Source organism: Glossina fuscipes, unplaced genomic scaffold, assembly GCF_014805625.2.
Source record: "Glossina fuscipes isolate IAEA_lab_2018 unplaced genomic scaffold, Yale_Gfus_2 61164, whole genome shotgun sequence".
NCBI classification, from domain to species: domain Eukaryota; kingdom Metazoa; phylum Arthropoda; class Insecta; order Diptera; family Glossinidae; genus Glossina; species Glossina fuscipes.
This window is the reverse complement of record NW_024003395.1, coordinates 1-16,432: the sequence shown is the minus strand read 5'-3', so window position 1 is coordinate 16,432 and position 16,432 is coordinate 1. Positions and strand designations below refer to the sequence as shown.

General features: G+C 32.6%; 1 protein-coding gene and 1 long non-coding RNA gene across 4 annotated transcripts; one reads left to right on the top strand and one right to left on the bottom strand.

The window, feature by feature from the left end:
- The first annotated feature begins 1,325 nt into the window (after positions 1–1,325).
- LOC119643518 (synaptic functional regulator FMR1) lies at positions 1,326–11,973 on the top strand. Of its 3 annotated transcripts, none has more exons than XM_038042879.1 (12): positions 1,326–1,660; positions 2,090–2,752; positions 4,821–4,870; positions 8,235–8,552; positions 8,666–8,831; positions 9,321–9,388; positions 9,464–9,764; positions 9,842–9,973; positions 10,066–10,291; positions 10,374–10,604; positions 10,680–10,751; positions 11,435–11,973. In XM_038042879.1, exons 2-12 carry the CDS (start codon positions 2,702–2,704, stop codon positions 11,875–11,877), a joined length of 2,058 nt encoding a protein of 685 aa, XP_037898807.1. In that variant the 5' UTR covers positions 1,326–1,660; positions 2,090–2,701; the 3' UTR covers positions 11,878–11,973. The 3 variants fall into 3 exon arrangements, with proteins under 3 accessions (XP_037898807.1, XP_037898808.1, XP_037898809.1); XM_038042880.1 differs by having other exon boundaries at positions 1,327–1,660; positions 9,464–9,761; XM_038042881.1 differs by lacking the exons at positions 1,326–1,660; positions 2,090–2,752; positions 4,821–4,870 and adding an exon at positions 8,119–8,144.
- Positions 6,522–7,534, bottom strand: LOC119643519. Its single transcript, XR_005248307.1, has 3 exons — positions 7,415–7,534; positions 7,302–7,356; positions 6,522–7,243 (listed from the first exon to the last, which is right to left on the bottom strand). It is a non-coding gene; the product is annotated as an uncharacterized LOC119643519 (long non-coding RNA).
- Positions 11,974–16,432: the final 4,459 nt, after the last annotated feature.

Here is a 16,432-nt window from a genome sequence, read left to right as displayed (position 1 = left end):
ACCACGCACCTTTGGAAATCATAATTACTGGTTTTCTTTTTCCTTCTTCTTCCTTTTATTTAATTCTTTACTTTACTTTGATAAGAGATTGGTTACATTGGCCGTTTAACCGAAAATGCGCCCTTTATCATAAAAGTTGTCAGCAGAAAATGAGTCTTTTTACCAGAAAATACGCCCTTTAACAGAAAACGACAACGACATGAAGGCACTAATAAGATTTAGGGTAAATTTTGTTTTTCCAAAACGGATAACGAAGTGCAAAGAAATAAATTAAAATCAGCTGCGAAAAACTTTTCAAAAATCGCATGCTACACAATAAAAGCTTTCTTTTTTTTTATTAGAATTCATCTTCGTTGCATTACGAGTACACTTTCCAGCTCGCATAGCCTCACATTTGTGGAATATATTATAAAGGCTACATTTAAAAAAAAAAAATCTATTATCACGTTTCGTTATAAACTTCAATATATTTTCAGAACAAGTAAAGACAACAAGAAAAGGAGAACCTAATGCCACTAAAAAAATTACCAGCATTTTTCCGCATCTTTTTTCCAAATGTTCTTGAAGAGAAACTTTCATTATTAAATGTTCTTAATCAATAATTTAAATATATAGGGGCCTTTTCGAAACAGGCGTCGATTTTACAACCAATACATAGAAATTTTTCCTAGATTTTAACGCTTTTAACTATTTTTCTAACACCTAATTTAAAGTTGGGATTTTTAAAAAAAAAAAAGAAGCAAAAAATATCTACTCCTGATTGTGGGCAAAAAATATCGCATCTCCAGTGTTTAATTGATTAATATCATTCTTTATTGGGAATATTTAATTGATTAACATTGGCAACACTGCGCACCATTCGTGCTTTAAGAAACTTTGTTACATTTGACGCTTCGTGTAAGGTGTAAGTAAGTAAGGGACTCACCAAAGAATACGTGATTTTTTTCGTGTAGGAAAGAAAATTGTAACAAGATTACCTTACTAGGCAGAAATTTTAAGCAATTATTCTGAATAAAATATACGAAATTTATAAGAAAACCTAAAAAGCAAATAGTGAGTGCATAAGTTTAGTGAAATTGTCCATTGCAAATTCCAAAAAAAAGCATTGCATGAAATTTTTCTCAGGGCATGAGAAAAGGAAAGAAGAAGCAGCGGCAAAAAGCATATTTTTTGCAAAGCGGCGAAGAATACATGTGCGTGTGTATTAGTGAAAAACGAGAATATGAGGGAAAATTAGAAGCGATGAACAAAAAAAATATGGTTTGCAGAAAAAGGCAGACAGCAAAAATTAAAAGAAGAACAACCATATGAATTTTTTTGTGTTATAAAACTATGGAAGAACCATAAAAAAAGTTAACTATAAGCACACTTCAGAAATATTCAATCACTTTTAACATTTCTTTTACGTTGCTTGTGTTTTTTTTAACATTAAATTTAAAGTGAAATTGATGAGAATTATTGACGTAAATGCCGCTTATTAAAAAAATAGATTTTGTGCACTTCATAATAATATAGCGGCAATTTTCATATATATATTTATCCATCTTCTTAAAAAGAAGAAAAATGAAAATAAACTGGCATTAAAGAACAAAAAGAAATCGAGTGAAAAGCGAAATTGAGCAAGAGCCTAATTAGAAGAATGAAGTAATATGTGTAAAGCGTGAGTGCAAGAGCAACTCTGTGTTTATCTAGTATATAAGTATTGCAGTACAGTGATGATGAGAGAGTGTCAGTAGCGAAGAAGAGAACAGACGAAACGAGAATGAGTTGAAAAAAAGAAGTTTTAGAAAAAATATACGCATATATTTATATACATATATATATATATATATTTACATACATGAGACAAACAATACCATTGACAGAGCTGTCAAAGTGTGAGAAATCTAAGCAAAAACAACAAAGTGAATTTTTCGTAAAGGATTTTGGGCGTAAATTCTTTGTTTTTTTTGTTTCTTTTTGTATAAAAATATATATATTTCAATTAATTAATCATTGCAAAAAAGATTATTTAATACATTTCCGTAAATTTCCTAAAAATTCGCGTTTTATAATGCCCGTCATAAATATCTTTTTTGTATATTTTTAGGAGCGATAAATGAGGAATTTACAACAATAACAAAAAAGAGGAGAGCAAAGAGAAACTGGGAAACTGGAGATAAAACATAAACCTATAGCAAAACATCAGCAGCATTAAAGGCAGACGACTAAAAATACACACATACGCAAGCAGGCATAAAACAACTCATTCATTTACATACGACTACCGAACAATAAAAGACTGAAGAGACCAACAAAATTTAAGAAAAAGGATTTAATTTACTGCAGAAATAAACATTTTTCATAAAGTCAGCGAAACCAAAATTCAAACCAACACGAAAGCAATTAATAAATTGGAGACCCAAACACTTAGTTCCGCGTCTAAAGTAAAAGCAATTGATCAGCATTGTCAGCTGAAAGAATTGGATTTGAAAAATTTGCTTTGTATTGATTAAATATTTTGTACGCGATCGTTTTTTTTTCTCCTCAATTCCATTACTACATTCTGTTTTTCACCCACTACCTATCAACTTTGTTCACATAAAATCGTACACAAAAATTGCACGCTGAAGAACGGAAAGAATTGCGCTGAGAGTGTCAACATTAAACAGCTCGCCAGCAGCTTCTCGAGTATTATTATTAGCTCTCTTTTATAATCACTATGGATGATTTGTTGGTTGAAGTGAGACGTGACAATGGCGCCTATTACAAGGTAAGTGGCCCAAGGGGATGGGGGAGTTGTCAACTTAAGCACATTCTCATTTATGCTAATCGTTTTGTGACAAAATAATTGCAATTTTATAGGAGCTTCATGGTTATGTCGCCCAAAAGCCGAATTATCATAAATAAAAAGATTAAAGGATTACTACGGTTTTTTATACGCACTGTTATATGTAACGTTCATAACTAACCATCGAACAACTTACATAAAGAACAGGAATGTGTCGCCTTTTGTGTTGAGAGCCATTCGTACGCGTGAAAAAATGGTTAAAATTCTGGAACATGGGATATTTTTGATTACTCATAAGGATATAATGAATTTACCCAAAGCAACAAAAAAAAAAATTAAGTCATTTAAAACTTGACAAGCATCCCAAATCAAGTTGTATAAAGGATTTTGCGAAGACATTTCCAGAATAACAAATAGGCGCTGATTACATCATACTTTGAATTGGTAGACTAACGTTGAGTAATTTAAAATTTCGAGCAATTATATGTGTCCATCTGTTGTTGAGCAAAATTTTACCATGGGATCTACCCGCAATCGACCAACAATGTCACTAAAAAGCATTAGCAAATTGTATGTCGCTCGACAAGGAGGACTCACGATGTTAAATTGCGTCCCATGAATATATTCATAATATTTGAACTGATCTTGAGGTATGAAAGGCGTCGAATTTTCCCCATTTTATTGAGAGAATGTAAAAATCATTTGTCTACGATGCACACTTTCGAGTGCTGCAAAGGAATGAGAACCTCCTACTTATTTCTCTTGTACTTAGATGGAAGGATAAGAAAAGTGACGAGGGATTGCAGGGAGAAATAGATCTATTCGTGACTTAAACTTCAGCGCTTTTAAATGATTCATTGGGCAGATTGGTCAAATTTCAGTTCATTTTCTGGGCTTACAAATAAAGAGTCTGTATAATATTTAGTAAGAAAAACACCGGAAGTTTAAGTTACAAATAGATCTTTTATAAACGTTTATACCGATAATTATTAGTGAAATATTTGTCACTAAGATACACTTTAAGGGTTTTATAATATTGGAGTACAAAAGATTATAGCCTCCTACAAGTTGTTCATTTTCGGATCGCATCGCCTAATCACAAAAAAGACGTATAAATGTGGCCTTGCGGGTATGTGACGCTTGGGTACATTTATCTTTTACACCGTTCTAATAAATATATTCAGCAAGCTTTAGATCGACGTACATAGCTAGATATCTGCGTCTATTTTGGGCGGGCCATGGTTATCATCAAATGACTTTTAAATGTTTGTACTATATATCAGCCTTTTATCCCCATTTTCGTGATGAGGTTTCGATCCGTTGAATTTGTAGGTTCGCTAGCTACATGGCGGAATACATTTCTATACCTTTCGGTTTTCTCATAGTTTCGACAATGACTTACGGTATACAGGTGCCCATTTTTTAAATACTCATGCCGCATTTGACGCAAAAAGCACAATTCATATCGTTGACAGTACCACTGGCAATCTTGATTAATTTATTAGTTTTAGTTTAGAGTTAGTTTTAGTTTTACTTAGTGAAATAATTTGTAATTATCTATAATTTCTGTGCCAAAATTATTCCCATTTTGCATTATTTATAAATGAATGTTTAAAAAATATTAATTAGTATATAATATCGATACTTTTCTCCACTGGCAATGTAATGAAAAGTCTCCCTCATAAAGTTTGTGTACGAGTTTTTAATTGCTCTTTAATAGGACAGGAAAGTGTATGTGAAAAGAAAAATAGAAAAACATTGTTTTTGTATCTGTTATTAATTTACAAATAATTACCGTATGTCATGTATATTTCATGCACAACATACACCAAAATGTTCGCAAATTTATTAATCATGACGTAAACGATCAAAACAGAGGCATTAAAAACAAGTATTTTATGCTGCAATGCAATAAATTATGCACAAAAAACATAGTTTTTGAATATAATAACAAAACGAAACAAGAAACATATATAAACAAAAGACTACGACTAAGGAAAACATTAATGAGTGACATTATTAAACAATCTATTTCTTTTTTTTTTGGTAGGGTATGGTGACAGGTGTCTACGAAGATGGTGTCTGCTGCGAACTTGAGGGGTAAGTGTAGTAAGAGCATAATAACACAAAATAAGAATTATTCTGTTTTTTGATTTTTTTTTTTGATTAAGAGACCTTAAGTGATGAATACTTAATGTACATAATAGATGTATAAACACGCGTTTACATATTTTCTACAATATATTATCTGCAATAACTAGCTACTAATATACATAAGCATAGAATAGAATATATATATATATATATATATATATAAAATATGGTATTTGCCTCTAATCAAATCGCATCGAGTACAACCAACCATTCGCGGCTAAATATTACGTTCGTAGAGAATGTTGTTTATGGTCTTTTCATCATTCACGCGACGAGATGTATTTAAAATATTATTAATTTCTTCCCATTACTAAGTTTCTATGACGTTATTTTACTGTTTTTGCTCTTAAAATGCATTATTTTTTTAATTTTTTGTAAATTTAACAGAAAATATTCCTTTTCAGAAAGAATTTAAAAATTATTAAAAAGATTTATTTATTTTGTATAATTTGATGAAAGGAAGGAATACGAAGTTATCTTTAAGTAATAGTCGGCCTAGTAAATCTCCAGGAGGGAAATTCCGGTGCGTCCTTTCCCTGTCTCTCTCTCTCTCGCCATTCCTCCTCTCTCCCTTTTTAATGAAAAATATAATTAATAAATACGAGGGAAGGAAAACATTAAAATTTGTTCATCTCACAGCATACAAACATGAATGTGAAGACTTTATTAATTTTAACCTATGATGAGATTAATATCTATTGTGTTATTGGACTCTGTCTCGAAGAATATGGCATGACGTGTCCTCGTGTTATTACAAGTTTTGGCGAGTTTTGGCAACGTCGGAATGCGATACAATTTAGTCGATTTCCTTGTTGACAGGGTAATAATACGAGAAATGTTTTTTCTCCGTGGGGATCTCGTCTTTTTCAAGATACAGATAGAGTTGGTTAACCTACCGGGACTTCTTCGTGGGGATCTCGTTTTTTTCAAGATACAGATAGAGTTGATTAACCTACCGGGACTTTGATAGACGTGAATGAGGACTCTGGAAAAACATATGCAAATTTCTTTCCATGGTCAGACTCTCGACTTTCATACTCACATATGCTGAAGAAAACATAACCTAAGAGGAATTAAATTAAGACGAATATGTTAAGACTTTTTACGATTCTTGATAAAAACTTTCTTTTCTGGTAAATTTCTGTTTCTTGCCGTATAAGGACGTTAATAGTGGCCTTAGATTTCAATGGAAATAGAAAAATTCCATTCTCAAGATTGCATCATTAGCTAATACTGTAAACTCATTTGTACTCTTAACAACTGAGGCCACCGCCAAAATCTCGAATTTATATCATGCTTCTTTTGTATCGACAACAGTTAACAGTTAACAGTTTGTCAATTTGTTAAATTAGGCACTTAATATCATCAAGATTATTTTTCATTAGTATTGTTGCAAAGTTATTAAAGCCATTACCGCTTAATATCAAGTCAACTAATTAGTAATTAAGTTTTAGTTTTTAACTGTATAATTTTTTTAAATTATGTCCTAATATTTGTATTTGTTTGCTATTTTACATCAAAATAGACACGACAGAGTCTTATTAGTACAACAATTTTTCTTTTAATTTTAATTAACATTTATTATTGATACAATTTTTTTTTGCTTACTAAATTTGCTTATATTGACTTTATCAATTTAAGTGGCACAATAATTTAAATTTTTGATATCTAGAGATTGAAAATTGATCTTAACCACTTATATAGGTCATTGTGCGTCCATCCGTCCTTGTGGGACCTCCTTACCAAAATTGATCATTATGTATGTGTATTTGCCATAATAATATGCATTCCAGGTAATATGTTGGCCAAGTGTTTTCATTGGCGGTTATTGCGAATGTATAGTTGAGAGAGATTGACACAGTTAAATTGTTAAATAATTTCTTAGTAGAGTCGTAAGGTCAAGTTCGAGAACCATATTTAAGTTTATTGGCTCTGCCTTTATTTCTTCTTGGGGTAGAGATTTTTTCATTACATTACTACACTTTCATCCTTTGCTGTCTTGAGAATATTATACCTTGAGGTTGAAATGGTGTGGTTATGCTCACGACGTTTAAATTACCTTGCGGTATACATTTTCTTACATTAGGAATGCATTTGGCGATAAAAACCGATTCAATGAGTCGATCTGAATACCTAAATTGCTACCCGCATTACCGGCCGTTCCCAACCATTTAAATTGTAAAGCCTAGAATGGAACGCTTGCCAATATTTCCGCAGAATTAAAAAATTTACCTATATCAGTGGCCATGATGCGTTTGACACTCCTTACTGGTGGCGAGGATTGAAAAAAAACAATGTATTGAGAGTTGGCCAGGAATACTAGAGAAAGTAAAAAAATATATATATATTCATTCTCAGGATCTTTTCTATATGTTACATTATGACTTTTTTGCAAGTCTGGGGAACGAGGATCATCATGGGCCTTACGACAACTGAAACTCAACTTGCTCTTGATATATTTTTGTGGTTACTTTAATCTTGCATCGTTACCTTTCAAATTAGATTTTTAACTGATCTTCACTTGACTGTTGTTTCAATTAAGATTTCCGTTGATGTTACAATTGATGTCACAAGATTTCTTTCCTCTCATTTTATTGGTCGCATGTGATTTTAACTAAAAATAGAAAGAAAAAAAATGTCGATTTTCCGTATTTTTTTATTTTACTGGTTTATGTGTAAATTTAGGCTTTTTATATGAACAGATATATATATATATATATATATATGTGTGTATATGTATAATATTAACACATATATATACATATTTGCACATACATAGTACATTTCTTATATTCTTGTTTTTATTTTTTTTTTAACATTATTAGCGGAATCATGTTAATATAATTTGGCATTTTCCCAAACGTAAAATATAACAACAACGGTAGCGCTGTAGCTGTTATATACAGTTCTTTCCTTCATACGTGCTGTTCTTCTTCCACTATATATACATGTGTATATTTACTACAATAGCACTTTTTAACCAACTGAACTTAACTGAAAAAAGAAAAGCGAAAAGAAGAAGAAGAGAGATAAGCATAAAAATCAAAGATCATTTTTAATTTATTTTGGGAGGGATAAGCAAGCAGCAGCAGCAAATATATATAAAAACATAAATACGTTCAATATCATTAGCAAGAATAGCACGCGTGATTATTGTTATTATTATTGTTGTTGTTTTTATATTCCAACACACCTGTTTAAGTTGTCTAATGAATTTATGTTTTGTGCATCAACAACATGATGAACATTTGTTTCGCATTTTTGAATATTTATTCAGTGCTTTGCCTTCGATCAATTTTGTCTTTCGCAGCTGGCCCGATGTACAAAAATATCCTTTCGCAAGTGTTCGTTTCCCACCGGAACCATCGCAAGAGCCCTTCGCTTTTGAGGAGGGCATGGAAGTTGAAGTATTTACACGCTCATTGGATTGTGAAGCCTGCGGTTGGTGGATTGCTTCGATAAAAATGTTAAAGGCTGAAATTTGTGCTGTTGTATACATTGGTTTTGAAAATCCGTACACTGAAATTGTCGATTTACAACGTCTACGCCCTAAGAATCTCAATCCGCCAATTACGCCGAAATCTTTTCACCAGTTTACGATACCTGTGCCCGATGAATTGCGTGAAGAGTAAGTTTGATTGGCGGCACACATATGTACATACATACAGCATACATACCTACATACATACAAGCATACATGCATACATTATACTATGTGTATTTTTTATATGATCTTGATAGAGCACAAAAAGAAGGCATACATAAGGAATTTCAACGTACCATAAGCGCCGGCGTTTGTGTCTATAATCCGGAAGTGAATGCCTTAATTGTGATTTCAAAATGGGACTTAACCGAAAAGCGTGCCATTATGTTAAAGGATATGCATTTTCGCAATTTATCACAGAAGGTGAATGATTAAGCTTATAGTAGGGAACGAGCGTCGAAAAGATTTGCTATTTTCGCTAAAAAAAAAAAAAAAAAATCCTACCAATTAATTTTGGCCCATCACATTACAGGTGAATGCAACATGTCGCTTTTCTTTCCATTCAATTTCACGTCAATACAAATGCCAAGCTCTATCATTCACCCTGAGGTAAATGAAGATTTTAATCTTCCAATACTACTACATAATGCTCACAAGAGCTCTTTGTTGAGACCGCTTTTGTATCGCACTATAATGAGAGTAGTTAGTTTCGATTTCCATTCATTCAATTTCCGTCTAACAATTATTGTATTAAGTCGGGGGATGAGGAGGATGCTTTGACGATACCAAATCGTACGTCAAAGGCCATATTTATCGATCGATCGAGCGGCCACGGAAAATAGTAAACCTTTTCGCTGAACATCCGGTAGACTGATGGAATGAATCTAAAAATTAAAAAAATATTTCATGTAGGTTATGTTATTGAAACGTACGGAAGAAGCTGCGCGTCAATTGGAATCCACTAAACTACTTAATCGTGGGTAGGCAAGGCTTCGTTTTTTAATACTAATGCGAATAGCAAAGATTAATTAATTCATTTTGGAATTTGAATTTAGTTTCACTGACGAATTCCATGTACGTGAGGATCTTATGGGTTTGGCAATTGGTTCACATGGCGCCAATATACAGGCGGCTCGTCTGCTGGACGGCATTACCAATATTGAATTGGAAGAAAAATCATGCACCTTTAAAATAACCGGACAATCGGAAGAAGCGGTGCAAAGAGCACGGGCTATGCTCGAATATGCCGAGGAATTTTTTCAGGTTCCTAGAGAATTGGTGGGAAAAGTTATTGGTAAAAACGGACGAATTATACAGGAAATTGTTGATAAAAGTGGTGTATTTCGAATTAAGGTGGTAAATAGAAAAACTTATACTTGTTACGATATATTGAAATATTCGTTTGTTTGCCGTTTCACGTATTGTATCAACAGATTGCTGGTGATGACGAACCGGACGGCAGCATACATCGAGAGGCCGGCTTTGTACCCTTTGTGTTCATTGGCACTGTGGAAAGTATTTCGAATGCCAAAGTTTTACTCGATTATCATTTGGCACATTTAAAGGTAGGCCCAGTCCGCTGGCGAGTTGACGGTTAGATCCTGTAGAAATTAAAGAAAAGTGATTTAAATTATTAATTTCTTTTCGGTGCGGATAGGAAGTGGAACAGTTACGTCAAAACAAATTGGAAATCGATCAGCAACTGCGCGCCTTCCAAGAATCCACCATGGGCTCTGTACAAAATTTTCCTGTTTCGCGGCGTTCAGAACGCGGCTATAGCAGCGATATTGAATCAGTGCGTTCCAGTCGTGGGGGGCCGCGAGGTAGAGGTCGAGGTCGTGGTAGTGGTGGCAATAACGGTGGCAACCAGCGTTACAATCAAGGTATAGATAGATAATACTTTTGGCTGACACTCTTATTATTTGCATTTCTCTTATTCTTAAAAAAATTTCGCTTTTCATGAAGGACGGCGTGAGGACGATGATTATAATTCCCGCGGTGATCATCCACGTTATAATGATCGTAATAGTGGCGGCGGCGGTGGCGGGGGTGGTGGTTATCGCGGTGGTAACCAAGATCGTCGCGGTGGTCCAAGACGTGGCAATCGTAATAATGAACAAAATGGCAGAGATCATCATTATTATAATCACAACGATGATGTTCAAGAAAATCGTGAAATAAGCAGTGTTGAAAGAGGTATACATCTGAAAAATCCCTCAAAAGTTGCCATATTTCAACGGAGTTATTCATTCCATTTATGTTTTACTATAGCTGAAAGCATTTCGTCATACGAAGGTAGCTCGCGAAGACGTCGGAGGCAAAGAAACAACCCTTCTCATAACAGTGAGTATGATGTCATAAACTTGTCGTGCTAATCTAAACGACAGCTCGATAGATAGATAGATCTTGCATTCTCATTTATAGTACCTAACGCTGTTACTTACCTCTCTTACAACTTTGCTCGCAACATTCATCATTTTGCTTAGTCACCATTTCCAAAGACATAAATTTTTGATAGTTTAGATTTCAAAGTCGTAGACTATAAGCATGGGCGAGCAGTACATTTTCGAAAGGTGATTATTAAACAACATTTTCGATTTTTAAAAACGATATATAAATATCCGGGTTAAGAATCAAAAACTCCCAAACATATTTTTTGTAAACCACAAATCTATATTAGAAAATAATGAGTTTTTAATGGGATTTTGTGAATGTTGGAAAGTGAACTTTCTATTTATCCTTTCGTTCACATTTCTGAAAATCAAAAGCCAGTTTCAAATTTAACAGGGAGATAGGATCTTCTTTTTTCGTAAGTGCGCTGTTTGAATAATTAACGTTTGACTTTCTTGCGCCACGATATTAGTCGCATGCCGAGGTAAAATTAGCTCGCGGTTTTGATAGGGTCGTTTACATATTTTTCCTTGTCGAAATGAAGTGTGACGTTTTTGCTTTAAATCATTATCATTTTGTTTTCGTTTTTTTTTCTTTTATTTTTTTTGTTTGCCAATTCGCGATTTAATTTGCAGCGAATGGCGGTGTGGCCATTAATAACAAAACACAGCAACAAAACAGCAAACCACCACAGCACAATAATGCAGATAATAAAAACAGCGCTGGTGGTAGCAGTGGTAATGCATCAGAGCGATCCAAGCAAAATGTCAGCAACAAGGAAGCCAATAACGGCGCTGTAAATAAGGGTATCGTAGTTGGCAATAGTAGCGGCAGCAATGAAAAGCAACAGCAACAACCTCCACAACAGCAGCAGCAGCAAGGAGGTGGAGGCGGTAATATTGTGGCATCCCAACAGCAACAACAGCTCCTACAGCAGCCGCCACAACAACAGCCGCCGCCAAAAGCCAGACGAGGTAATAAAAATCGTAACAACAATAACAACAACACTCATGCCCATGATCAGCAGCAGCAACACTCGCAGGAAAAAAAAGAAACCCTTGTGAACGGTACTTCCTAATTAACCGTTCAGCTGTTAGCCGCTATGAGGAAAAAAAGAAGGAAGAAGAAAAATTAAAAATAGTTGAACGGCAAACAAAAAAAAAAATTAAATAATTCAGATAAAAAAAAAAGAAGAAATTCGTAACTCCCGTTTATAACATAGCGCAGCAAAATAACTTTTCAATTTGCTACAACAGAAAATTAAAAAAAAAAAACAGCAAAAAATTTTATAAATCCACAACCACACAACAACAGCAACCACAACAACAATTTTATGAAACATTAAATAATAAAAAAAATATATGTAACTTATAAAATAAAAACAACTTACAAATAATTATTAATAATTGTAATAATAATAAAAAAAATTAAAAATGAATGCAACTGAAATAAATTTATAATAAACCTTTAAATTATATTAATAATGATGATAATAAAAAAATTCTGTCAAAAACTGAGTTATTTAAATATAATTCAATAAACACTAAACCATGAAATCCAATACATAGACAAAAATTTCATTTCTTTTTTTTCCTTACTTATGTTCGTTCTATACTAACCATAAAATTTTCTAAAAAATACTAACGTTATTTAACGTTTAACACTGTAAATGTTTAACAAAAAAATAAGGAAAGAGAATTAAAAGTATTTTTTCATCATTTCTTAAATCCCTTCATTAACTATACTCGCACCACTCCATTTTTTCTCATCCCAGTTCTTTATTTTTTATTAGTTGTTGCAAAAAAAAACATGCTCTATTTTACTTCACATGCTCTATTTTACTTATATATATATATATATATATATATATATATATATATATATATGAGTAACATAAAAAAAATCTCATAAATGTCAATGCGTTTTTTTTAAGTAATTTTAAATTTGTATAATTAATACATAAAACTAAACTGAAATAATATAATACAATCTCATGTCTAACAAAAACAAAATAAACAAAAGGAAAAAAGTTAAATTTAGCGATTTAAATAAAAGAGATAATATATGTTGGCTTTTACTAACTAACTAAATAATTAAAGAGAACGGTAAGAATGTTTGTTAGACATTTACAAAAAGCTTTGAACGTAGAAAGATCTGATTTTTTTTTTTAAATGTAATAGCAGCCATTTACCTGTCTTTCTCATTTTCTGTACCTTTATGACGTTTTTACTTGGAGACAAGCAAACAACTTTCTCGATTAATCGAACTCAATGTTATCGCAAACATTAGCAGTAACAAGAAGAAGAATGAAATGTGCATAACGTGCTTACGCATGTGTACATTTGCGCAAGAATTACGCGTATTAAATTAAGAAAAAATAGGAAAAATGCAGTAAATTACTTTTTATTACTATTTTTTAAAGCTATTTTAATCGAATATTAGGGGAAGATTCTTACCCAACAATTGTATAGAGACAGTGGTGCTTAGCTTCAGTAATTTTTCCAAATTGTGTAATAAGAAATATTTGAATACAAGTTCCATTTCGTAATGTAAGCTAATACAATTATTTGTAGATATTCATCTGTAAATGAAGTGTAAGATATTCGTATAATGGAATTAAGGCTTTACTATTCGATGTTGGTCTACTTCGTATATTCGGTCTAGGGCATAAGCTTTCTCTTGGTCAGGCTTTGGTTACAATTTAATGCTATTTTGTTTCCAATTTGGGCGTTTATCCAATAACATTCGCTAGCAATTAGTATTGAACCCATTAAATAATCAAGCAATTTAAAAAATCTAATTTTTTTACTCTATAAACATATTGGTTTATTTCGTTATACCTTAGAGCTTTCCAGCTGCTTTTGGGCTTCTTCGCTTTTTAGTTTCAAATTTCTAGGAAATGTCAAATTTTTTGGCGCAACGAACATCGCTTGAAACATTGGTTTTTGAATGCGGTATTCACCACGTCAACTAGGAAGCAGTTCAAAAACCGTTCGAGGGAAAATAGGGAAATCCTAAAAAATCTGTTCAGGAACTAATTGATAAGGCTATATACGCTGGCGAAATATCAGTGAATTTATAGGTAAATCGAAATAGGTCGTAGAGGTTTATCGTGCCTATTGCAATTTTAATACAAGACCCCGAATACGACGATAAGTAAACGCAATCAGGGGCTCCTATTATTGGCGGCAGGTGGGAATGGCTAAGGTCACATATGCCCAAAAGCATTCCAATAAATAAATGGCATACAATATTCTGATGCGTGCTACAAAGGATGAACTAATCTGAAATCTTTTGGTAAAAAAGATTATACTCGTTTTTTTATTATACAAGCAAAATTTTTTCATACAATTAAATAAAGGGTTTCAAATTTATTCAAACTACCTGCATGTAATTTATACAATGTAATATAAAATAGTATAATAAGAAAATCATTAAATAAGAAAAAAGCAAAAGAGATTGAGCCAGAAATTGAGGATATTTTGGAATACAATTACTCTGTTAGCGAAGATTTGTTAGCAAGCACAACTTTCATTTTCCTACATATACATGAACGACCACGACCGCGTTTAACGGCATTCGTAATATATTTGACTAGAAAATAGAATTTGTAACGCATTTTGGTTTGTTTGTTGTTTTCAGGTTTAAAGTTTTTTTTTTTTTGTTCAAGTGATTTTGTTTTTGGTTTTCCTTGTTGTTCTCTTGTTTGATTAAATTTTTGCCTTTTTTATTTACTTCTTTTTTGTTTAGGATGGAAAAATTATTGAAAAATGTAAACAAATGTGTGGACGCTTATTCTCACATGGTTGGCATTTTTACAAATTATTGAGAACATATACGCTTATTCTCTAAAGTGCCGAATTTTTATACATGCGACAGCTGCTCATAAACAAAATATGAAAATTCTTTTCTTTTTGCTGTGCGGGTACTGGATGTTATGGTGGGTAGGCAAAGACGTGCAAATTGTAGAAATCGAATATAAAAGTTGAAAACGATGAAGGAGTGGAGAGATGGGAAGCGATTATGCTAATATTGTATTAAGTCAATGGGTTCTTCCTCAAGATAATTCAAAGCAATTTTTATGTCAACAGACCGATGATACATTGTTAGCTCCTAATGATGAATCGAAACAAACCGGTCATTCGACTTTAAGTGTTCCAATGCTGTTTCGTTAAAAGCGCTTGTTATTAAGCCCAAAATAGAATTTTAGGCCACCCAATGAACTCTGTGAGACACTCAATAGAAATTTATTATAAACCGAGAAGACGATACCCGAATTAGGGGAGTTTCTTAAAAATGCTGTTGAAACAAGTGCACCAATCAGTAGGAAATTGCCCCTTCAGGAAATGAAAATGGAAAAAGATCCCGATACAGTATTAACGGAAATCCTACCAAAGAAGTGGCGGCTATAGGACTTAAGACGTACTCGTACTATTTCAAAGAATTAACAATGACAATAAAGAGAATTGATGAAACGCGCAATTATATATATATATATTTATATACATAAATGAAAATAAAAAAAATTGCAATGTTTATATAACCTTTATCAATAAGTTCTTGAACAGATGTAGGTACTCCTAAGAAATGAGGATTTTAAAAAATAAAAAAAAATTAAAATAAGCAGAAATTTTTTTATTTTTACATTTTGTTTCATCTCCGCACCACTGTCAATAGAAATATTTGGGATGGCAATGCTTTTCAATTCTGCTCGTTTTTTTTTAATAACTGCAATGAAAGAAGATAACGGTTTCTGCGAAACAAGGAAAATTTAGTAGGCGCAAACGCGCATTACTTCTGTTCAATCGATCATTTCTATAGTGATCAAGATGGCATACACATCTGCGAATAAACAAGTAAGAATACAGGTGAAATAATTTTTTTTTTTAACATTTGAAATTATGATAAATGCTTGTGTATTAAATGAAAAGGGTTTATTAAGGTCTTAGGAATGCAGTTCTAAACACCGCTAATAATTGGAAAAATAAAAAAACCAACAATTCATTTTTTTTTTCGGAAATAATAATAAATCTACTTTTAATTGAACCCATATCTCTTACGTTTGTAAAAACAAATGGTATTGCTCACTGCACAATTTGCATCATTTAGATTGCTGGCGGCCAAAGTTTAATTGAATTCACTGAAAAGACTCTAAGGAAATTGGTAATTCTGAAGAGAAATTTCGATATTATTTATAGGATTCGACTTCGTCTTTTAAGAATTCGTATTTGATGAGCTAAGATGAGGCAGTGAACTCATGCAATTTATTTACTTTATTTTTTAAATTTAATTGATTTGCAGGACTACCGTGCTCTTGATATCAGTCCTGATATTACTAGCATTTTTAGTCCGACCTTCGAAAAGCGTGAACTGGAATTTTCTTGCACTAACAATTGTGACCGAATTTTCCGCGTGCTATCTATTGAATTTATTTCAAGTAGGCGGAGAGATGGACTGTTGCGCTTAATTGATGGTGAACTGGCCAATGGATTTGATCTTGGACCTAACGAGAAACGTTTGCTGAAATTTGAGGTTCAGCCTCAAGAGTTTGGTGTCTTTTATGAACCATTTTTCTATAAAATTTGAAAATTTTCGCGTTAAACGCTTCGTTAACATTACCGTTTGCGAAAATG